We start from the raw sequence: 25450 nt of genomic DNA on the forward strand, positions 1-25450 counted from the left end.
AATGTGTCGACCATTTTTGTGTCGATCATTTTCATGTCGACCTTTTGTACCTGTCAAACTTTTTACATATCTAACTTTAGTGTGTCTGACTTTTGTCTGTGTCAAACTTTTATCCTTGTCTAACTATTAACTGTCTAACATCTGGAGTCTATCTAGACATTGTCTAACTAATTACTGTCTATCTATAGTCCGGAACCTGTTACATCCTGTATTCCCCATCAGGCCGCATTAGCCCTGGCAGATTTTATACGTTTCAAAAATAAGAATTTGGACACATATTTGCTAATACATATGGTTTCTGGCTTTCTGAAGAACACTTACATAAAAATTACCATCTTGTGCTGCCTCCAAATCCCAGCCACCTGCTTCATACAAGTTTTTTTTTTTTTTTTTTTTTAACATCCATCACAAATATGTTCTACATGTTTAAAGGGATGATTCAATAATATAAAGCAATTTACACAACAGTGTATTTACCGGTGTTAAAATAATAATGGGCACCTATTGTTGTTAAACTCCGGCAATAATAAATATTGCTAACACCAATAGACTCCAATGCAACAGCTCTGGAGGAACCTTTCTTTAGTGCCTTGTTCTCTGGTCAGCCCCCACCCCCACCCCTCCTGATGTGGAAGAACTCCCATCGGACTCAGCCAGCCAGAGTTGTAGTCCAACAATAAGTGGAAATATTACCTGGGGTCACATTTACAACACTTACAACATTTACACAGTGTTGTATACAGAACACTTTAGGCTGAATGTCCCTGTACCATGGAGCTTGCCATTTTATTTTAGTGCCTTGGACATGAAAAGATAAATTGACATGTTCGGTGTCACAAAGTGGGGGGTATATTTACTAAAGTGCGGGTTGTTAAAAGTTGAGTTGTTGCCCGTAGGAGCCAATCAGAGTCTAGCTATTATCTTCTAGAAGGTGCTAGTTAAATGTTAAGTAGAATCTGATTGGTTGCTAGGGGCAACACTCCACTTCTAAAAACACACACTGCAGTAAATTTACCCCTGTCAAACACGGGATGTAGTTAGTTGGGCACACCACGAGATGCTGGCGGTCGAAATCCTGGCACAGGAATCCCAACCCACAGTGCCAGAATCCCGACATCAGTTGCGATCCCGGCGCTGGAATCCTGTCAGCCCGCATCCCAACGTGAGTATAGCGGGCCTTGTTAGCTTTACGCCGTGGGGGAAGGGTAGGGTTAGGCTGCGGGGGGATATGGAGAGGGAAGGGAGTGGGGGGAGGTTAGGGTTAGGCTGCGAGGGGGTGAGTTAGGTTTAGGCACCACTGGGGAAGGGCGGGTGGGTTAGGTTTAGGCACTAAGGGGGGAGGGTTGGGTTTAGGCACTAACGGGGAGAGTTAGGGTGCAGGGTGGGGTTAGGTGCAGGAAGGGAGGGTTAGGGGTGAAGGGGGGAGGGTAAGTATACTTACGGAGCCCCTGTCAGGATTTTAAGTATCAGGGTGGCGATGCCGGTGTTTTGGCGCCCGGCATCCCATACCCTACCCGTCAAACACGGCCTCCTGTAAATCTTTCACGCTCACGCAAACAGTCCACCTGGGACCTAGGCTGAAAATACACCGCAATTCTCTACAGCCAGTCCAGATGTACTATGATTATTTTATAAGTTGAAGGTGTTCAGATGTTCCGACAGTGGCCAGGATCGCACGGTGACAGGGAATAAAACTTTCTTCTATTTTTCGTGTGAGGGAACCTTCTTTTTTCTGTGTTCAGTATAAACCCCGCCCTTTACAAGCACCTGAGCAATATCATTAAGCTGATGTGAGCGACCACCACACTTTCTATTTGCAGTTCTGAGAGGCATGAAAGGAGCCAGCATTGGGAGGATGTGCTGGTCCGTATAGTGCCATTTGGAGGTTTCTGGGGTACCTCCTAGGTGAGTCAGCTCTCAGCTTATACATGTGCTGTTATCATGCAGTACATTAATTGTAATTATATGACCCAGAGTGGGTGCTACTATTTTGTAGCAATAATTATTTTGGGGTGAGCGTTTGGGCGTGGGGCCCCCGGAGTGGCTCTGGCTGGGCCTTTTTCAGGACATCACCACTTAATTCACAAAGATATTTTTTCATCACCTTTCCATTTGTTTGTTTATTATTTATGTAATTTTAATTCTTTCTTATTATATTAACACTTATTGATTACCTTGACACATCTATACTTTACACTTCACTATCACCTTTCTTCCATCTTTCGTGTGATGCCCTGGGAGTGGTCCTTGGCTGGGTTCTTTTGGGCTGCTCTGCGCCTCGGACGTGAACCCCTTGATGTTAGGGATGCCAGTATAGAGGAGCCTTGACGCTGGCCCGGCACTTAATCATATATTTGCAAATGTATGCAACCAATACCTCTGAATTGCTATTATCATGTATTCAAGTATTTTTGCTAATATTGCTGCAGTGTGCTGGAAGGAATCTTCTTTTTTCTAGGGAATAAAACTTATCTGCTGTGTCGGCTAGTTCAGAATGTCTTCTCCGAGCGTCAGGGATTGTGAGCTCATCACGGCAGCAGTTTTCCCTGTCAGTAGAACCGGGCAGCACCTCCTGCCTGTTACTTGCATGCCCCACGCACCCACAGAAACAGACAAAATCTCAGGTGCACAACTCCAAATCATCAATAATATATATAAATGCAATAAAATTTTGCAATCAATAGAGGTTTTTAGCATAATCATAGCCAAGCTTATGGGCCTACCCACCATATCCAGGTAACCTCTTTCGGGTAGGTCCCTAACATACTAAGGTTCAAATCCAGAGCGCAGGACCCCCCAAAACTGGCCAGGCTAAGCCGCCCCAGGGCACCGCCATAGTAAGGTAGGCAAATAAGCTTGGCCATGATTATGCTAAAAACCTCTATTGATTGCAAAATTTGATTGCATTTATATATATTATTGATGATTTGGAGTTGTGCACCTGAGATTTTGTCTGTTTCTGTGCCTGCAATTAGTCTCATCAGGTAGCACCTCCCAGTGTATATATAGTCAGGTTGTGCAGTCCAGAAATCTTTTCCATATGCCTCACGCACGCGTCATAGAAGTCGCCAGCTTGCGTTAAGCATACGAAAATGCAAGATAGCAAAAAAAAAAAAGGCAATGCTGGGCCCGGAGACAAACTTTTCCCGTACTCCTGGCATTAACCTAAAAAGGGGTTGTGAAGAGCATGCGACGAAGGCGTTACTTGAGTTGCCCCAGGAGACAGCAAACCTAGATTTTCTCTTGTAGAAATGATCACCTCCCCCTGTGTACATTCAATAGAAATGAATGTCAGTCCCGCTTCCTAATTGGTAGTTTCAGTCCACAGCTGGAATTTAAATGGGTGGCGTAGGAGAAGCAGCAGGCCGGCCCTCCGAAGCACAGATCATTAGTGTTTTCAGTTGGAATATAGGCAGCAACAGCTATTAACTGCTGTCAGCAGCGCTACCTCTCAGCCGGCTCCTGTCAGCCACTGTCAACAAAATATTTATTTTCGCTTTCTGCGTTTTATAAAGGGAAAAAAAAAAAAAAACTTAACTTTTTAAACATTTCCTCCTAGAGGGCACTTGGCAGTAATGTACCACCCCTCTCATTTCTATGCAAAGACACTGTGTACCGCCTGTCATCCATACTCGGGGATGGCGGGACTGGATCTTGCGTTTGCTGGGGACGCAGGCACACAGGGGATTTGATGGGCTCTATGTATGTTACAGTGAGAGAAAGGGACGTGTATTTTTTTTTTCTGAGTGCAAATATCGAGCAGATTTTCCAGAGTTTCTTGATGTCTGAAATAGCAAACAATTACAATTCTCAACCTGTTCTCTCCTCTCTCAGGCCTGCCTGAAATTTAATGACAGCGGCTCCTGTGTCACTCAGTGTCCTCAGCCCAATATATACAACCCTACCGCCTTTCAACTGGAGCAGAACCCGAAGGCCAAATACACATATGGAGCTTTCTGTGTGAACAAATGTCCACGTAAGTTTATTTAAATCCTGTTATGGCACATCTACACTTCGCGCAGGCCAGGAATAGTGTGTGATCTGGCCGGAAGCTCAGGACGCAAGTAGTGCGGCTTCGCTTCTGTCAGGCGGCGCTGTCACTTGATTCTTATCTGTAACCGAGCATGCTATGGGAAGGAGACCCGGGTCGTGGAGAGGGATTCTTTCGGATCCCTTCGCCCCTGTCCGGATCCTTCCGCTGGACGTCAGGGCTCTTGTGCACATGCTTGACCTGTAGGTCACGCATTCGCACTTGTCTCACTGCTCCGAAAGGAGCAGTGAAGCAATTCGGGGAGACAGCTGATTTTCGGATCAGCTGTCTCCGCACCAGAGCAATGATGCATTGCACCGGCGCTCGCGTCGAGAAGGAACGTTAATTAGCGGGGTTCAGACCTCAAAAATTTAAATGTTGAATAGACTCCCATGGCTTAGTACATCACCCTCTGTGTGTGGCGTGCTGAGCCCAAGATGAGGCGCAATGGAGGAGCTGCCTTAGCTGTGTACCACAACGCCGGAAGGACCCGCCAAGCCGTGAATGAGAGAGGGACAGCTGGCAGCTGACTGTCCCAGGGCCTGATTCATCAAGGATCGCTATTCTGCTAATACGCACGCAACGCAGTTCCTAATATCAGCAGTGATATGTAAATAATTGCATTCGCATTGCGATTGCAGCCTGACATAAGGACGTCCACTTCCCCTTACTCACATCCGTATACTTTGGAACATAGCGAAATAATCGGTAACATAAACGGTAACATCGGACCCAGACGCACAGGTAAGGCAGGTCAGACCTCACTCATGAATTGCTAACTTCAGCGAAAGCTACGAGTCCTCAGGCTGCGTATGTTATTGCAGTAGCTAATTTATGGATGCCCCTGCAACGCCGTCCCAACGCACTGGCACGCCTGCGTTCATCCGACCACCCTCCCGTCACCACCTACAAACGGCACTTCCTGTCAATCACTCTGCGATGGGTCTGCGTAGTAACTGCGGTCGCAGTCCCGATCGCAGTGGCCGGTTCACGCACGCGCACTGCGATGCATGCGCAGAATGCAGCAATCAGCCGATTGCGTGTGTATTAACAACCGCGTTCCTTGCTGAATCAGGCCCTCAGTCAGCTAGCTTTAAGTTAAGCTATTACATAAATTGCATTCAAACACGGCTTAAATCTTCATGCATAGGCATTACTAAACGCTGGTATGCATGCGATCATTGGCGGGATCCTAAATATGATGCTTGATACATCCCACCCTATGTATATACAAATATTTTAAAACTCGAAAAAAATCCAAAATAATTCCTGTTCCAAGCATTTCGGATAAGGGATACTCAACCTATATTGTAACCTGGCATGAGACTATAATTCTAAAGGTGCCTACACACTTGGCGATGTGCTCACGATCTGACGATGTGTCCGATTTCCCCTTGAACTCTCCCCAGCAGCTCCCCGGCAGTCGTGGGCACGATTTGGTGTTAAAAAAACTGTCCAATGTGACAAACGATCTATCGTGCCTCCTAACTATTCCAGTGCATCGTAACCCTGATTAGCAAGTCTGCCCTACAGAACGGCAGATCTGAAGATGCGATGTACGAGCAGCGGGGATGCGCATCGGCATCGTGAGTGGAAACTCACGATTTGGACATATTTTACACGATTTGTCGTCACGATTCGTTGGAATCGGGCAAATCGTGTAAAAAAATCGCCAAGTGTGTAGGCACCTTAAGGATCATTTTGACACCCTAAAGGAAATGTGACACTCTAAAATCAAATTCCTCTGATCCTTTTTTTTTTTTTTTCAAAAATGTTACATTACATATATAAAACCTGTTACTTGATACTTTTGTTTATGTTTTTATTGCCAATATTAAAATGATAGAAGATACACATCTGACTCATTTGATACTTGTGTAGATTTAGTAGAGATAGAGATATATGTTTATATTTTGTCTGTATAAACTCACTTTTCTGTAAGGCCAGTTTTTGTTAAATAAACATTCTACAAAGCTGATATTTATTTATTTGTTTGATTTCCTCCTCTAACACTGAGCCTGTAATTCCTCGAACTTGATATATTGAAAATACGGAAGCAGTCTACTGTCCAATAGTGAGCTTCTATAATCAGCGTCATGAGGCAATGAGGTAGCGCCAGTGAGCAAGGCGTGCTCTTTATACATTTAGGGGGGGATTCAATTACTGCGGATAATTGATCCCCCGGGGGTTACTCAATTGTCCCCGATAGCCAGCACTATTGGGGATCTTTTTTAACCTGTCCATATGCAGGCGAAACAAAATCCCTGGCCACGATTGTGAAAACACATGGACTTGGGAACTTATCCCTAAAACGGGAAATTGTTTGTGTGGTATAAACGGGAGGTGATTGAATTGCCCGTAAAAGTAATTGCTGTAATGTCCTGTTTTTACCACGCGAAAAATGATCGTGTGCAATTGAATTCTATCCCTAATGTGTGTTCTTAAAGCCTATTAAATAGACTAAGATATTCATAATTCAAAATTATCCTGTAAGTGAGTAGATCTGTACACACACGCGTTTCATAGCAGCCAATCAGCATTTAGATTTCATTTATAGCATGTGCAGTACTGGATAAATAAATAAGCTAAAAGCTGATTTGCCCGGCACCATGCAGGCCTCTGTGGCACAGTGTGGCTTGTGGTGCAGTATAGTTTTATTAATCAATGTTCTATCTGCCCTGTAGATAATTTTGTTGTGGACGACAGTTCTTGTGTACGCGCCTGTCCAAGCAACAAGATGGAGGTAGAGGAGAATGGGATCAAGATGTGCAAACCGTGTGCAGGAATCTGTCCGAAAGGTTTGTACGGTTCTCCACTGGGATAAAACATTTATGGTTAACGTTGGGATGATGGTTACAAAGCACTGTAACGTAATAGCAGAAGCCATTCCTTGATGCTATGCCACACTTTTGCTGTTGGTGCATGCTAAAACTGTGTCAGGTCATGCTGGGATGTGTAGTTACACAGTATCTGGAGGGCCACAGGTTGCTTAACACCTGCTTTAGAGGATAATCATAAGGAAAGCTGGTGCTGTAGCCCCAGTGTCAGAGCAGAGTGGTATTCCGGTCTGTGTTACCAATAAGTAATGTGAAGGTGCCTATCCACTACACGACTAATGAACGACTGAACGATAACAACATCGCACAGCCAGCATAGAGACGCCCAATACCGCTATCTCACATCCGTAATACCTCGCAGTCCTGCGTATACATCAGTAACATCGAGGAACATCGGCCCGTCACGCACAATTACAGCAGCCCTGACCTGTCTCAGAAATTACAAGTCTCGTCGCACGCAGTGAGTACACAAGCTTCGTATGCTGTCGCAGTGGCTAATTTATGCACGACCATGTAACTGCGTTCAAACAGACTGGCACGCCTGCGTTTTCCCGACCACTCCCCCGTCGCCAACCCCAGACGCTGACATCCCGTCACTAACTCTGCGATGGCTTTCTGTGTGCGCGCGTGATCCACGGTGCGATCGCAATGCTATCCTGTGCACGTGCACTGCGCAGTATGCACCATCGGCCGATCTGCGTACGCGGTTTCAATTGCGATCCGTGCTGAATCAGGCCCTGTAAACACAGAAAGGGATGCGCATAAGTATTTATTTCGTTAGAGAATTAATTTGGATCATAATGACTGGGAGTATCGTAATGTCTCCTCGGCTGTTATCAAACTACAACTCCCAGCATTCTTTGACAGACTGAGCATTCTGTGTGTTGTCACATAGAACAGGTAGATTTAATCACATTGTGTCATCACTCTGCTTTCTCTAGTGTGTGACGGCATTGGGACAGTGTCCCTGAAATCATCTCAAACTGTGGATTCCAGCAACATTGACAAGTTCATAAACTGCACCAAGATCAATGGGAACCTTCTATTCCTGGTCACTGGCATTGAGGGGTGAGTATGAGATCTTCAGTCTTTTTTTTTCAAAAACAGTGTAAGAAAAAAGACAGCATGAAGTGCAGATGGATATAGAAGTCACAACTGAGGTTCTGGCGCTTTTTGCTTGCGCACATTATAGGCAATTTTTCCGCCCAGAAAGGGAATACTTAATTTCTCAATAGTCAAACTGAGGGTGAGCTCTTTGGACCTGATTCAGACCCACTCGCGAGCGGCTGTCCGCTCGCAAGTGGGTCGATGTTATGCACTGAGCATGCGCACGATGGAGGGAGCTCCGTCGTGCGCATGCGCCAGACGCGACGAGCGAAGGAAAGTCCTTCGCTCGTTGTGTCCGATCAAAGGGGGCGTGCTGTCAATGTTGATTGACAGCACGCCCCCTTTGGTGGGCGTGCCGGGGGCGTGCCTCCCTGACGGGGGCGTTCCCACGGGAACGCCTCCCGTCAGAAGCCGGCCCACTGACATCACTAGTGATGTCAGTGGGAGTGATTTTGGCTCTGATAGAGCCAAAATCACTCCGGAGCTTGCGGTTGAAAACCTCAACCGCAGGCTCCGGCTCGCAAATTCGATGGTCGCGATGGTCTCGACCATCGCCGCCATCACAAAGCACGCTCGTATAGCCTGTGGGTGGTGACCCACAGCTATACGAGCGTCCAGGAGGACGCTCCATGAAAATGGAGCCCGGCCCTCATTCAGAGCGTGCGCTCTGCTCAGAGCGTACGGCTCTGAATGAGGGCCTTTGTCTTTAGGGGCGATTCAGTTACTGGCGTTTGAAAGCGGCGCATCGTGTACATCCACAACACACGTTCTGCCTCGCATATAGCACAGAGGTGTGCAGGAAAACTTGCGATGTCGTAGGTACCATAAGGGGCACTGAGAGGGGGGCTTGAGCGGGTACGATCTACCTGGGTCCGTGCCCATTGGATGAGCTCAGCAGGGGCCCGAACCAGCTGCTGTCCCTTTGCAGCAGGTGGCACTACCTATAGCATTTTACATTTTGTAGGGGGCGCAGCGACGCCTCCTGGATTTGGCCACACCTCCCCGCAGTACCCGGGCTTCATGGATATTTTAATGGCGCTGTGTTTCGTAACTGGCAGATACAGTATGTGTTCGGCCACGTATCTCAGCGATGATTAACGGCACATTGCTAGTAATTGAATTGAGATGGTGCCGTGCCTCGTTCTGAGAAAACGGGGGCATGTCAGCCCCATTTTCAGGGCGTACCACAGCCAGTGGCTGCGTCCATGGATTCAGCTTTACTGGCCCCGGCAGCGTGATTTCACCGGACATCCTGGGTAACCCGAGGGTTTCTCAGATGTCCGATGTTCACGCAGCTGGTCCGATACCACATCTTTGGATGGAGCACGCATCACAAGAGCCAGCAGACGCAGCGGCTGTGCCAGAGCGCAACGCCTGTTATTCAGCCCCTTAGTTCTGTGCCCGCAATGCAGGAGCAATTACTGATGACTTGCGTTCAAATATACTTTACTTTCATACCTATTTTACTTATTTTGCAAAAAACTAATATGCTATCAATATTACTAAGAATCTTCCTCTCTTGTCACCGTTATCGTTGTCTCCCCTGAGTAGGAGCTCATTCGCCTGTTTCCCCTCCGCACAGTCCCCTGTCACGCCTCGTCATACATTCTCCCGGCAAGTGTCTTACAAGGACGGATGTCATTAGCACGCCACTACTGGGAGGTGCTTTTGATCTACAATTAGGTAACACGGTGTGACAAGCCGAGCCAGCATGGGGGAACAGGATGGTTCCGCTGGGAATATCGGGGCCCCAGGCAGGGGGGGGGGGGGCGCGTGCCTTCAATTCACTGGAGAAGTGACAGAATCCACAATTAGAACAAATGAAATCCCTGGCAGGTGGTGGGCTAGATTGAGCAGTGTGATAGTGGAAGAAGAGAGTCAAAGAATATTCAGGGTAATGAACATGATGACCTTGAACACCGCAATGTCATTAAATGTCCATTTTCTCAGGAATCCTGAAAGCACCGAGGCAGAAAAGAGAGATGACTGTTATACTTCCAAAAATAGACATATTTCATTTCTGTATGGCATTATACAGGGTGGTAGTGAACTGATATCCCGAATGTTATTAAATCGCCAATATGGCAAATTCATTTTTGTTTTTAGTTTCGGGAGTGTGTAGAATAGACTCTGCGATGCTACAGAGCGATCTCCTCTATTTATAGTGCTGAATGATTTCCACTTCTACTATTGCGATAGCCTGGGGGGCATTTACCAAATGACATGCCCCCACCAAATACATATCATCAGTGTAATTTTTTTTTTAATACCATTTAATACCCATTTCATGAAAGCGTGGCGCCAGGTGTTTCAGTGGGAAACTCCTGTTGTTCCGCTGTAAATGTGGGGCGTCATTGTTCCAAAGGAATCACCCCATTATATCAAAGGGGGGATTGTACAAGTTTAATTGTTCAAGCTCCTGTAGAACGTAACATGTACAGTACAACAGCCGGGATTCTTCTGTGCTGGGTCCCCGACTATACTGTATAGTGTTGGCCGGTCCATATTGTCCTTTCTACAAAACTGATTACCTGCTGCACGCGGATAAACTACATATCAATGACATAACTCCCACCCCCCTCCAGAAATATTTTTCTGTAAGTCCCCAATTTCATTTTTATTACATATATTGGCAATAAATTACTTAACTAATTAACACATTGGGCTAATTCTGACTCGCACATTGCTGGGAGCGCTTAAGCGTTTCTGCCGTAGCTGCGTCCGCGACTATATGCTAATGCTAGTATAAGTTCTTCCCTGCGTCCAAATGTGCCAGGACTGAGACGCACAGTATCAGCGTCCTTAGACGCATCATCGGACGTACCATCGAAACTTGCACTAGTCCTATGGCATGTGCGAAATCTCTGATCGAGAATGGACCCCTACGCGATTGATTCTGCGTCTCTGTGACACGATCAGCGACATGGATCCCATAACAGGCCCATAAACACTTCTGAGACTGTGCGTTTTCCGTGCGTATCAATTACAACGGCGACTCTGTGTGCACGGACGCGGAGCACATGCGCATTGCAACTAAGATGCACGCGCAGAAGAAATAATCGCTCCACTGCATTTGACATCGATATCATACAGAGACGATGTGCTGGAACGGGAATTCGCACACTAACACCCCTTTTACACCAGAGCTAAAACCCGGATTATTGCAGGGTTAACCAGAGTAGCTCTTTGGTGTAAAAGGGGACAGGGATGGATTCCTGGGTCGAGTGACCCAGCAATCCAACCCAGGTAAGTTGCAGGGTTTAACACGGGAATGACCCTTGAAACCCTGAAATGTAAACGGCGCAATCCAGGTCACGATTGGCCAGCTTCGGTGGCATCCACTTCCACATCGGAAGAGCCTGGTCACTGCAGACCCGGCTCCAGTGTGAACGGCGCCGACTCGGGAATATCCTGGGTCGGCGCCGGCTAAATTCTGGGTCTGATCCGGTTTGGAACCCTGGCCCTGATTCAGAGCCGGACGCTCTGACAGAGCGCTCGCTCTGAATCAGGGCCGTCCCTCCTCCTTTTTGGAGCGGCCTCCTGGCCGCTCGCATAGCTGTGGGTCACCACCCACAGCTATAGCGAGCGGCCAAAATGATGGTCGCGATGGTCAAGACCATCGCAACCATCGGGCTTGCGACGAGACCCTGCGGTATGGTCCCGCTGCCGCAAGCCCTGGAGTGCTTTTGGCTCTATCAGAGTCAAAAGCACTCCCACTGACATCACTAGTGATGTCAGTGGGGCCAGGCCCCAGACGGTAGGCGTTCCCATGGGAACGCCTCCGTCTGGGCAGCCACGCCCCTGGCCCGCCCACCAAAGGGGGCGTGCTGTCACTCAACATCGACAGCACACCCCCTTTGGTGCGAGACCCATAACGACGGCTTGGCCGTCGTTATTCGGGTCTCGCGCATGCGCACAACGGAGCCGGCTCCCTCGTGCGCATGCGCACTTGGGCAACATCGACCCGCTTGCGAGCGCTCAGCGCTCGCGAGTGGTTCTGAATCAGGCCCCCTGTTCCAACCTCCAGGTCAGACCCGGAATTTAGGTATAAAAGCAGTATAATACCCCTTTCACACAGAAAACTAAATCACCGGGTAAAGCACCTTTACCCCGTAATTTGCTGATCTACACGGCTCGTTTTTCTGTGTGAAAGGGTCAACCTGGGACATAATTCCCGGGACTTCGAGCGACCCGGCAATTTCGACCCGGGTTGACCCTTTCACACAGAAAAACGACCTGTGTTGATCAGCAAATTACCTGGTAAATTGCTTTTCTGTGTGAAAGGGGGCTTCAGGCCAGAACCGGCAAAACGAGCCGGCACTCAAATGCCGGGTAAAAGTCAGGATATTGAAATAATTCTGTGTGAAAGGAATATTAGGGGCAAATTCAATTTGGAGCGAGGCTTTCACAGCAAAAAAAAAAATCACTTTTAAAAAAAATTTGGGATTACCGTGGGTCTGCGCGCTCACCATACCCGCAGTATCCAATTAAAATAGAATGCACGTAGGGTTCTCAACACTGAAAACCCTGCAGTACAAACAAAAATAAATTACTTACCGTTCCGTTGGTCTCCACGGCTCCCGGTGACCTCCCCTCCATCTTTGCACTGGGTAGGGCGCTGCCAGGAGTCGAGGGGGGTTGCTAGGAGACGAGGGGACTGCCTGGAGGGGAGGTGGATGCTGGAAGATGTAGTTCTCCCTGCTGCTGCCTCTGGGGGGGGCTCACACACGCAGGGGTCACCCAGACACACACACAATCACTCACACACACACACACGCAGGGGTCACCCAGACACACACACAATCACACACACACACACACGCAGGGGTCACCCAGACACACACACAATCACTCACACACACACACACACCTCCCACACATGTTGCAGCAGAAGACCAGGTCCCGACAGCCTGGATGAAGAAGACACCGCTTCAGAAGGTGAGTAATTACTGACTAATTAAGCTAATTGAAAACTTCCAACTGCTTAATTAATCGTTATGTGGGAGGGGGTACCACAACGGTCCCAGAGCAATATGGATTTTAGGAACAATTGGTCATGCTCTGGGGGTGCGGAAAAAAAAACTCCTGCTGCTCAAAAATGTCAAAAACTTGCACCTTATTTTAATAGCAAAAATCCCACAGGTGCAGGAAACACCCCACAGGTGCAGGAAACACCCCACAGGTGCAGGAAAAGCCCCACATGTGCAGGAAAAGCCCCACAGGTGCAGGAAACACCCCACAGGTGCAGGAAACACCCCACAGGTGCAGGAGAAACCCCACAGGTGCAGGAAAAGCCCCACAGGTGCAGGAAAAGCCCCACAGGTGCAGGAAAAACCCCACAGGTGCAGGAAAACCCCCACAGGTGCAGGAACAACCCCACAGGTGCAGGAAAACCCCCACAGGTGCAGGAGCAACCCCACAGGTGCAGGAACAACCCCACAGGTGCAGGAACACCCCCCAGGTGCAGGAGAAACCCCACAGGTGCAGGAAAAGCCCCACATGTGCAGGAAAAGCCCCACAGGTGCAGGAACAACCCCACAGGTGCAGGAAACACCCCACAGGTGCAGGAAAACCCCCACAGGTGCAGGAAAACCCCCACAGGTGCAGGAAAAAGCCCACAGGTGCAGGAAAAGCCCCACAGGTACAGGAACAACCCCACAGGTGCAGGAAAACCGCCACAGGTGCAGGAACAACCCCCACAGGTGCAGGAACAACCCCACAGGTGCAGGAAAACCCCCACAGGTGCAGGAAAACCCCCACAGGTGCAGGAACAACCCCACAGGTACAGTAACAACCCCACAGGTGCAGAAAAACCCCACAGGTGCAGGAAACACCCCACAGGTGCAGGAGAAACCCCACAGGTGCAGGAAAAGCCCCACATGTGCAGGAAAAGCCCCACAGGTGCAGGAAAAGCCCCACAGGTGCAGGAAAAGCCCCACAGGTGCAGGAACAACCCCACAGGTGCAGGAAAACCCCCACAGGTGCAGGAACAACCCCCACAGGTGCAGGAACAACCCCCACAGGTGCAGGAACAACCCCCACAGGTGCAGGAACAACCCCCACAGGTGCAGGAACAACCCCCACAGGTGCAGGAACAACCCCCACAGGTGCAGGAACAACCCCACAGGTGCAGAAAAACCCCACAGGTGCAGGATGTTTGCTATTCTCGCACCTAATTGAATATCCCCCTTATAATTGACAAGGTGATTAAATGTTAACATTAGACCACAACCTTTTTGAACGCAAGCTATGAAAAATCATACATATTGGCTCCCACATCCATTGGCCCCCACAGTAATAAAACACACTGCAGTGGCCTCCACAGAATAAAGAAAAACCATTACAATGGTCCCCACAGACAAAAAACTATGCCACATTGCTCCCCACAGAAAAAAACAACTTGGCTGTCCCCAACAGAAACAAACAATTGGTCCCACTAGAAATAAAAACCTTGGCTGGCCCCCTGAGAGAGATATCATGCACATTGATCAACAATAAAAAAAACATTTGTCCCTCACATACTGCAGAGCTTTCAGCAGCAGGCGGGCGGGCAGGCGGGCATCCAGGCAGGCGAGCGGTCCTCCAGGCAGGCATGCAGGCGGGCGGTAGAAAGAGAGCAGGCTGGCTGGCTGGCTGTGCGGGCGACCAACGCGGCATGCGTGACCTGTGATGTCACGCCACCGCATCAAGGCAGGTGATGACCAGGGCGCGCCTGAGCATCCCAGAGGAGCCCAGGGGCAGCCTGGGCTACAGTACTGTATAATGTGTCCGGCTCTGACTTATCACCTAGGGGTATATTTACTAAAGTGAGAGTTTATACAAGTGATGTTGCCCATAGCAACCAATCAGATTCTATCTATTATCTTCTAAATTGTACTAGTTAAATGTTAAGTAGAATCTGATTGGTTGCTATTGGCAAAATCTCCACTTTTAAAAACTCTCACTTTAATATACCCCCCTGTCTTATTTTATACATATCAGAACTACTCAATGTTGAATTTTTGATATATATTATATATTTCCATATTAATTCTGTCATATTAATCATAGTTTATCAAATTTGGCACTTAGATAATTACTAGCCTGGTTGGGTTAGACCCCAAAATCCTAAATATCACATATGAACCGTGAAGGAAAAACACATTATTAACCGGTAACCTGACATCTTACCGCGGCGGAGATGGATCAAAGCTTCTATAAAGGACAAGTGGAGGTGTGGCCTGTATCAACCAATCAGATCCTAGCATTTCTTTATCTAGTTCATTCTATAAAATGATAGCCAGGGTCTGTCATTCTCCTCTCAGTATTGATGTAAGGAATTAGTTCCACAAGTTCCATTTTCCAAATTTTCCATTTTTATTTATTATACCATTAAAAGCTTGAAAGTGGTGAAAGGGCCCCCAGATTAATGGGATGATAACAGTGAGATAATGGCACTATAACGCATTTCACAGGTTGACTGCGTTAAAGTGCCATTATCTCACTGTTACCATCCCATTAAACTGGCAGCCATCTGACCAGTATCAAACTTTTAATTGTAAAATAAAATGGAAAAGTTTGGCAATTAGACCTGTGCAATTAATTCATATCATCAATTCTGAGAATGACTCCATCTAAGGATCTCATCTGTATGGTACATAAATGATGCGCCCAAGAGAATTGTCCTATTCAGTTTGAGCTTTTGTGTCTTGGCCGTGCCCAATGTAATGAATCAACCAAACAACCACCGATACTTTTTCTCGCACAGGGTACCAGCATGTCTAGTTACGGCACTGCAAAGATTGGAGGTAGAATCTGCGAGCTGGTCCGCAGGCAGTATGATTGTATAAACAGTCTGATCTGCCGTGGATTGGATAAGTGTGTACCCAGCATTAGCCGGCGGGGAAAGGCTGGGGACGGGTGTGATTGGACGGAACAGCTGAGAGGAGGACTGAGCAGCAGGCAAAGAGGGGAGGGGACAGTACAGAGCGTGGGTGGAGCAGCAGATTTAGAAGGGGGCGAGGCTGAGCAGGGGTGGGCATATGCTGGGTCCCTTTAATAGTTTGATATATAGTAATATTCAATAGGGGCTTTACTTGACTTTAATCACAGGCCCTAGGTCTTCATCACGCTAATACATTACTTGTTTACCAAATACACTTCTTTCCTGCAAGCTCAGGTAAAAGAATGGAGAATTATTCAGGTACTGTATTTATGAAGCTGTTGAGCATTATTTTGTACTTCAGTCATATTATATTTTGACAGCTGCCTAATTTATAATGACCTACTCTCCTATGATGTCTGGGAGACTTCCCAATTTTGGGGAGCTCTCCCGGTAAGTTAGAAAACTATCACAATCATTTCTGCAGTGAAGTGGGTGGGGCCATTATGATGCAAGTCACATGACACCCCCTGCAGTTGCCCCTGGTACCCTCCCCCTTCCTGGATTTCCCAGCCAAAAGTCTCACAAAGCTGCCCACTTGGAGCCCTGTAGTTGGTGGCACACATTTGCAGGGGAAGTCTGGTTCTAGAGGGGGCGGGGGAGTTTGTGGGTTAATTTGGCACGTCTGTTAGCAGTGATTCCCTTTAGCAATATATGATGCAAAATAATGAGCCCGGCGACAATGGACCATTGCCATGTCTTGCAATGCAGGCATTTTAATGGGAAATAAAGAATTTTTTTTTTCTGCTGGCACTCGCACCAAAGATTATACAATTTAGTTCTAGCAGAGAAATAAAGAGTCAAACTTTAGGGATTTGAAAACTCATTGCCAGCTGGGTCGCTGCTGGAAAATGGAATTTCATTTTCGGAGGAATCGCTGAGTGATTTTTAGCAAATAAAAAAAGAAAAAAAAAAAGGTTTGGTGCCGGAAATGAATCATGTTAATGAGCAATAGTCCGGACTTGTAAATAACCTTGAGATAAAATATATATTCACTTGTAACTGTCTCACTTCTCAGGTTATGGAGAAAGGATACTGATGTGATGAGGTCCTGTTAGGACAGCAAGACTGAGGAATACTAAGGGAGTAAGGTCCTGGCAGGTCAATTTCACTAGGGAACTCAAAAATAATGAAAATGACATTGATTTGTAAGTTTCCATAGTGCCCCCAGATCCAGTGTAACTTAATGCAGGGCAATAGTTCACACAGGAAGGGAGGGGCGGGAGATACTTATAGGAGCTGCACAAAAAATAACAATCACGGCTTTGAATGAGGGAAACTGTACCCTGTAACCGCTTTAGTAACTCTCATCTTCTGTCTGGTATCTGTATGTTTTCAGCACATTATCAGCTATTTTGTAGGCAATTTTTAAAAATAGGTCGCTGCCATACCTTCAAATGGTAACACGGTAGGCACAGCAGTTAGCATTACTGTCTCACAGGTAACATGAGTTCAATTCCTGACCAAGGCAGTGTATGTGTGGAGTTTGCATGTTTTCCACATGTTTCCTCTGGGTGCTCCCATTTTCTTCCCACACTCCAAAAACATACTGGTAGGATAATTGGCTTCTGACAACATAGAACCCCTGGTGTGTATGTATGTCCATGTGATAGGGAATATAGGTCTTTATTCAGAGATGGCCGCTTTGCACAGCGCAGCAAGCTGTGCAAAAAATATATTGCAGGAAGCGTCTGAAGGAAAAAGACACCACCTGCCGCCATTTCAGATCTGATACCTACGTCCGCGGATTCAGGATCGGATACAGCGCCACCTCCTGCCTGCTTGCCAGGTCAGTAAATCTGCATCGCCAGATGAAGACACAGGCCAAAGCACTCCCAGAAAACTGGGCCGACAACCCCCCTGTTGTCTACCAGGCTACAGTTTAGGGGGGGAATGAGACACATTGATATTGCAATTGGTGATTAACCTTGATGGTATGAAACCATCGGAATCGGTATGAAATACCGCCGCCCACATGGCTCGATTCCCGGCAGCGCCTGGCCAACAAAAGCAGAGTTCCCGGCAGCGGAAGCCCGACAGCGCTGGAAATCCCGATCATTGCTAAGGTAAGTATAAACTAACCTAACCCTCCTTAGGGGTGCCTAACCCTAACCTCCCCCCCAAGTGCCTAACCCTAATCCCCCCTCTAAGTGCCTAATCCTAACCCCCCCTTCCCCGCTGCCTAAACCTAAGTCCCCCAGGGGGGTTGCCTAACCCTAAGTCCCCCCCTGGGGTGCCTAACCCTCCCTCCCCCTAGCCTAACCCTAACACTCCCGGGGGGGTGCATAGCCATAAGTCCCCCCCGGGTGGCCCTAAACCTAACCCTCCCCCCCCTGCGGATGTCCGCTCGCGGCACCCGGCATCCCTTCGATCGGGGTGCCGGGCGCCGGTCTCCCGGCGTTGGGGAAATGACAGACGTCTAGATATAGACGCCTGTCATTTATCCCACGCCAGGATAAAGCAGTGGGGAAGCCGGCTGTCGGGATTCCGGCAGCCGGCTTCCCGATTGTATACCAAACCATCAACGGGGAACCATTGATGGATACGCCCACTGATGGTCATCCTTGTTTTATTCTTCACCGGGCCAATCAGAGTTGGGGGTGGGGCTTCGTTGATCGGGCTGGGGGACAGAGCTAGGCTCTGTGCCCTGGAACCAGGGAGAAAAAAAAATTGAGGGGCTCTATGCTCTTAATGGCAAAGAACCATTGGTATCTCCGCCATCGATGGCAAAACAGTAAATAACCATCAATGGTTGTTAGCCATCGATGGTCATCCATACTCAAAATAAAATAAAAAAATCCTAAAGAAAATAAAGTGAAAGTTCAAATTATAGTCCAAAATCAGAAACATCTCCCCAGGCTAACAATGAGAAGGCAGAGCAGGCACAAGCATCCATCTAGGCCCAAGGTTGCAAAATTGCACTTCTCGTAGCTCCAGGGAAGAAGAGAGTAAAGTTTTATAGCATCTGTAGAATGGCGTATATCTATAATGGGTGCAGGGTGTGCGGTGCTATATATTTATTACCAGTATTTATATAGCTCACACATAATCCGCAGCGCTTTACAGAGAATAGTTGTCCATTCACATCAGTCCTTGACACAGTGGAGCTTACAATCTATGTTACCTACCATTCCGCATCACTTTACAGAGAATAGTTGGTCATTCACATCAGTCCTTGCCACAGTGGAGCTTACAATCTATGTTCCCTACCACATACACACTCTGGTTAATTTTTGTTGGGAGCCAATAAACCTACCAGTATATTTTTGGAGTGTGGGAGGAAACCGGAGCACCCGGAGGAAACCCACGTAAGCACAGGGAGATATTACAAACTCCGCACAGTCAGGGCCGTAATGGGAATTGAACCCACAACCTCAGTGCTGTGAGGCAGCAATGCTAACCATTACACCATCTGTGCTGCCCATATATAGTTATACTTACATCTCTGCAGTCTCCGGAGTCCTGAATCCGTTGATGGCCGAGAGCTACACAGCAGCAAAAATAACAGGGACAATGGCGCGACAGCACTAGCAATGTCCCTGGGAATAAGGCGAAGTTGCCATTTTCGGGCACTGGCACCAAGCCAGAGTTTACTGTGTTGCCAGAGAGGAGTGGGCTTACACGAAGGCTGGACACGGGCCCCCTCCTCTCTTAAACCGCCCCTGACTCTATAAGTATCATACCTTCAAATCAGTACAAATGGAGAAGGTGACCATAGCAACCAATCGGATCCCAGCTCTCATTTAACTAGTACATCCTATGAAATGACAAATAGAATCTGACTGGTTACTTTGGTCAGCATCTTTATTTGTCCTCTTTAGAAAGTTTGACAAATTTCCCCCTTAATAAATATTACACAGTCACAGTACAATATACCTTATGGATATAGCGCATAGTTTTTACATAGATAATTATTATTACTATTATAACAGTGCAATAGTAAAAATAGCTAAAATTGACTTTTACATATAGATTTAAAGAATATGTATTATTGTAAGCTCTCTGTTGCAGAATTGAGTCCCTCGGCGTTCCATAGCATCATACATTGTTATGCCTCTATACACTGAAAGTGATTTCTATTGACAGTGAAATCTGCAGTTTCCCCCAGAGATATGTAGTAGCTTCCAGGTCGCTCCCAGTTCTGTCAATGTAAAATACAAAACAACATAGGTGTAAATTGTATAGCTGCTGGTACCAAGCACTGGGTTTTGTTCACGCCCTCTTGTGTTTGCTGCGAGAACTGCAGCTGATGCACTGTGGATCTGTGTGTCATGAAACCTGAGGATTTATTCCACCTGTGTTTTATAATTCTCCAGGGATGAGTACCACAATATAGCTGCATTGGATCCAGAGAAGCTGAACATCTTCCGCACTGTTCGAGAAATCACAGGTAGGTTGCTCCAGTTTTGGAAACATTACATTTGGTTATCAAGTGTACAAAGTCTATTATTAATGTCATCTGTTGGTGCATGGTGTGATGCGTTTGTGATTCATTTTTATTTTTACATGATAATAACCCTTGTGCATTAATGTCCTCAGGTTATCTAAATATACAGTCCTGGCCGAAAAATATGACACAACTTAGTGTCTTTTCCAATCTGGTCAGCATTGGAGGCCGGGATTTATACAGGTAGGTTCCTGACATTGTAGCTGCAGTGCACTAACAAACTAACATAACGTGGGGGTCTATGTAGTAATAAATCGCGGATCTGCCATGATTATTATATATCTATATCGCAGGGGATATTTTAATCTTTACTGAAAATATCCCCGCTATGTACAAACCGCTGTCCCTGCGAGTTATATCTCCGGCAAATTGTAGCAGTCTTTTACGTTTCTGAAAGACTGCTCCTGTGGAAGCTGGCACCACGCATGCGCACAGTGTCAGCTTCCGGAGCCGGCCGGGGGCTGCGAGAGAGAGATCGAATGATCTGTCTCCTGCTCCTGAAGCCTGCATAGGCTTAAAGCAGTTTACATCATCTGAAGATGTTGCAAACTACCGGGGCCAAACGCCGAAAACCTTCACTACTAACTTACAATTGTTCAGAGTTTCATGGACTGCTATGACAACCCCAGTCACATGGCACATGTTGTAGTGAGCAGAGAGACTTAGGAATGCCCCTCTGAGCTCTGTCTGCACTGTCATATCCTCCTCTTTCTCCCTCTCCCCTATCTGCCAACTTATTATATACTGAGAGCTGTGTGAGCCTATGGGGTATATGTTATAGACTGCGGACTTCAAGCATTAGCGAGTCCTGTGCCAGACCGCACAAAGGCCCTCATTCAGAGCCGTACGCTCTGAGCAGAGCGCACGCTCTGAATGAGGGCCGCCCTCCATGAAAATGGAGCGTCCTCCTGGACGCTCGTATAGCTGTGGGTCACCACCCACAGCCTATACGAGCGTGCATTTTGATGGCCGCGATGGTCGTGACCATCGCGATCATCGAAACTGCGAGCCGGAGCCTGCGGTTGAGGTTTTCAACCGCAAGCTCCGGAGTGATTTTGGCTCTATCAGAGCCAAAATCACTCCCACTGACATCACTAGTGATGTCAGTGGGCCGGCTTCTGATGGGAGGCGTTCCCGTAGGAACTCCCCCGTCAGGGAGGCACGCCCCCGGCACGCCCACCAAAGGGGGCGTGCTGTCAATCAACATCGACAGCACGCCCCCTTTGATCAGACACAACGAGCGAAGGACTTTCCTTCGCTCGTCGCGTCTGGCGCATGCGCACGACGGAGCTCCCTCCGTCGTGCGCATGCTCAGTGAAGAACTTCGACCCACTTGCGAGCGGACAGCCGCTCGCGAGTGGGTCTGAATCAGGCCCAATGTTTTAAAGTAGCAGTAATTTACAAGGACAAACCAGGTTGATTTTGCCTTTAAATGACTGCTACTTTAAAACAGTAGGCAGTCTCCCATGGAACTTACCGATGCTTGAAGTCCGCAGCTTTATACATATATCCCAATACCTCTGAAGCAGATCTACTTATCTATGTCTGGCAGCCATACTTGTTTTCCCTGTAGAAAGAATTTGAATAGAGATATTAGAGATAATGCAGGGTATGGGGGGGGTGTCCCATAATACGCCCATTAATGTATTGCATGTTATGTGTAGTTTGATGTCTGCAAGATATCACGTTATTTCTGGTTAATGTATTTTTCTTAGTAATCAAAGAAAATGTGTATTACATATGTAGATTCATAAATGAAGGTTGATTTATTATGCTGTAGATGTGTCTTACATATTTTTACTTGAAACAGCAGCTACAAATGTAAAACAGATAACCAAGGGACCAAACAGATAGATCACATTGTGCATGGCATAAAAACTGCCCATTGTACGGTCCTCGCCGTGTTCTGCTTACGTGAGTGACTGTCCCTCCAGCTGGGCCAAGTCTCAGTAAAATAAATGAATAGCAGGCGATATACAAATCTGTGATGGGAAAAAAGAATGTTGATTGTCTGCGTGGAGCCAGGAACAGCTGTGTTTGTGTCACCATTCATGTACTTGGATGAATATTTAATGACTATTATGTGATCTTGGATTACAAAGTTATATAGAGGCCTGAGGATAGTGAACTGCTGAAGGTTACCTAATGTGCGCAGTAATGCTCAAATAAAGAGTACTGAGAAGGAGGTCAGTGGTTTCATTGGCAAAAGCCTGACCAGTCTTATATATTGCAAACAGTGCTGGACTGGGCACGAAGGGCCGGGCAGAGGTAACCAATCGTACAAAATAACATATGCCACCGCTAAGCGGTGAGGATGTGTCATCAGCCTGTGGAGCTGTTGTGCCCAGCCCACACTGTGCAATACTAGCGCAAGGGGCATTTAAATGCTGGAGGGACCCCATGTGCAGAAGTCCGTGGGCCCTTCCCCCAGGTCAAATAAAATGACAGTTTTATGCGAAAGTGCAATAATCCAGCATTAACTTCGGAGATCTGATGCTAGTGCCACATTTCTCAATCTATGAACGGAATAATGGTGAGGGAGGCAGCAGGAAGTCACTAAAGTAGGTGCAGGGTGTGGGCCCCTCTGGAACCCATAGATACGCCACTCACTAACGCTTAACAGCTGCACTTAGGGGTCTATTTACTAAGCAGTGTTAGGAGACAGAGTGAAAAGTGATAAGGTACCAGCCAATCAGCTCCTAACTGCCATCTCACAGGCTGTGTTTGAAAAATGACAGTTGGGAGCTGATTGGCTGGCACCTTATCACTTTTCACTCTGTCTCCTAACACTGCTTAGTAAATAGACCCCTCTGTGTTAAACATATATTACAGGTAGCTATACAGATGCTGATGCAACCAGCCCTATTCTGAGTCACGCTCATCTCTGCGATCGCACTGACCCCACTGCTCCGTTCCCAAAAGCAGCTGCCGTCACTATCATCAGCACTTACTCCTACCCCATGCTAGGTGCAGGTGATCCGTCTGAATTTGCGCACGACTCGGCATAGAACGCGTCCCCATCAACACGCCGATGGCACACAATACACACTCGCATGGCGGTTCCCTTAGGCACGCTCGTCGTGTTGTCGGTCAGTCGCCCTGGCCACCTATTCACGCCCATTTAGTGGTCGCAAACAACGGCTGAGATCGATGACACGAATCGCTAGGTGGTTCCACATTTTGAACATACATGCAAGAATACACTACAGTCCCTTTTCCTGTATTTTAGATCGGGTATATGGCTAGGCAGGCAGGGCCGTAGCTAGGGTAGTGCGGCCGTTGCCATCGCACAGGGCACCACAGGTCAGGGGGCGCTGTTTCTGCCTGTCAAATTTCTGTTTATTATCATTCTTGCTTGTAGCTTCCTCTTATTTCATCCCCAGCATCTCCTAGCCTCTCCTATCTCTTCCCTAGTCCTTCCCCATGAAGCCATGGCCCTTTTTTGGGTGCATTATGTCCCTTTGAAAAATGAGGGGGGTGCCAATGCTCTTTCTGGCACAGGGCACCAAAAAATCTAGTTACGGCTCTGTAGGCAGGTTTTGGATAATGAGAACAGCGAACACTTTGATTAGTGATTGTATACTACTATACTTGGCTACAGACAGCAGTTATGCCAGTGCCTGTAACAGATTAGGGAAGGCTACAGAGAAGATAGCTACGTTGTTAAATTCTGTGGATCCCCCCACAGCTCCTTTGAAGAGAGAGCGCTGGGATGCGGCATTAACTTCAGCTTCAGTCAGACAAGAAGCTACAATTACCGTATCAGAGTTTCCTGTCCCCCGCACAGCAGACAGAATACAGCAGGTGCCCACACAAGAGGTTACGGCACACTGCCCACCAGTGGTGAGAAGAATTATTTGTCTCTGCGGGGCGAAGGCTGAGAAGGAAGGGCAGGGGGCACATTTAATGATGGCCTTGGCTGGGAAGTTATAAAACGCCACGTCCGCATCAGCCAACAAGCTGGCAGACCCTCGCACACAATCTTCCGCCTGTCTGGAGTGGTTACGGCAAAAAGCATTTTTTTTATTTAAAGCACCCGTGGGGCAGCTCTCTCTCTGAAATAGCAGGTGTCCCCTTTTTAGTAGCTTAGACTTTGCAGGGTAATAGGAGGAAGCAAAACAGATCTAAACTGAGCCCAGGCTGCGAGCATCGACCTTCCCTATTAAATAAACGGAGGCTATGGTAGTGTATCAGACACTGGCTGTACTCCGCCTATTACAGACAGCTTCTCCTCACAGCATTTAGGAACTGAAGTCCTACGCAGAGAAGCTACAGGGGGACTTGCTTAATGCTTACATCTGTCACTAAAGAGAGAGAGAGAGAGAAAGAAAAACAATGTAGGCTGCATATAGAAATCTTACAGGGAAAAGCATATTCAAATTACACTTCTTATCAAGTGGTTTGGAAAAGGACCACTGTATAGACAGTGTACATATACATACAGTATAATGTGGGGTCCAGTCACAGTTTCCACAGTTACCATGTTGACATTCACTATGTCGACACCACAATTTCGTCTTCTAAAATGTTGCCATGTCAAATTTCGGTTGGGATAGGCGCCACCGGCAGGGTTAGGGGTTAGGCTGTAGGGGGAGGTATGGTTTAGGCTGGGGGGGGCAGGGTGATAGTTAGGGTTAGGCACTAGGGAGAGGGTTAGGATTAGTGATAGGCAGAGCATACTCACCCAAACCATCGGTCCGTGAGACGCTTGCACCGGAAGTGTCGGGATCTGGAAGTCACGCTGGAGCTGTTGCCACCAGGTAATAACGCTTGCACCTAGCAAATGCAGGGTTGCACCCGGGATTTGAACACGGGTCAATCCTGGGTGTGACCCCTTTCAGACTGGCACCTGACCGAGGATTATAGATGAGCCGGCTCTCTTTATGCAGTGAACGTGACCCGGGTCGCCTCGATAAGGGTTACCCATTCACACTGCACCGTGAGCCAGGTTGAACACGTGTTCAAACCTGCTCGTTACCCAGGTTGAAATCCTGGGCCCTTTCACACTGCACAGTAACCCGGGCTGCTGCGTGTTCACGTCCAATAACTCTGGTTGTTGCTGGCAGGGTGAAAGGGGTGTATGTGACTGCCAGGCCAACAGGGACGTT

At 47.5% G+C, this 25450-nt stretch overlaps 1 protein-coding gene across 3 annotated transcripts in view; it reads left to right on the plus strand.

The window, feature by feature from the left end:
- Window positions 1–25450, plus strand: part of ERBB4 (erb-b2 receptor tyrosine kinase 4) — a 1059049-nt gene that overhangs the window by 787766 nt on the left and 245833 nt on the right. For all 3 annotated transcript variants that reach the window (XM_088474081.1, XM_088474078.1, XM_088474079.1), the window contains exons 7-11: window positions 3835–3976; window positions 6715–6828; window positions 7809–7935; window positions 20212–20285; window positions 20435–20525. In XM_088474081.1, coding sequence (XP_088330207.1) covers window positions 3835–3976; window positions 6715–6828; window positions 7809–7935; window positions 20212–20285; window positions 20435–20525 — 548 coding nt within the window. The remainder of the gene's footprint in view (window positions 1–3834; window positions 3977–6714; window positions 6829–7808; window positions 7936–20211; window positions 20286–20434; window positions 20526–25450) is intronic.

The sequence above is a fragment of the Taudactylus pleione genome, unplaced genomic scaffold (assembly GCF_031769625.1).
Source record: "Taudactylus pleione unplaced genomic scaffold, aTauple2 ptg000147l, whole genome shotgun sequence".
Taxonomy (NCBI): domain Eukaryota; kingdom Metazoa; phylum Chordata; class Amphibia; order Anura; family Myobatrachidae; genus Taudactylus; species Taudactylus pleione.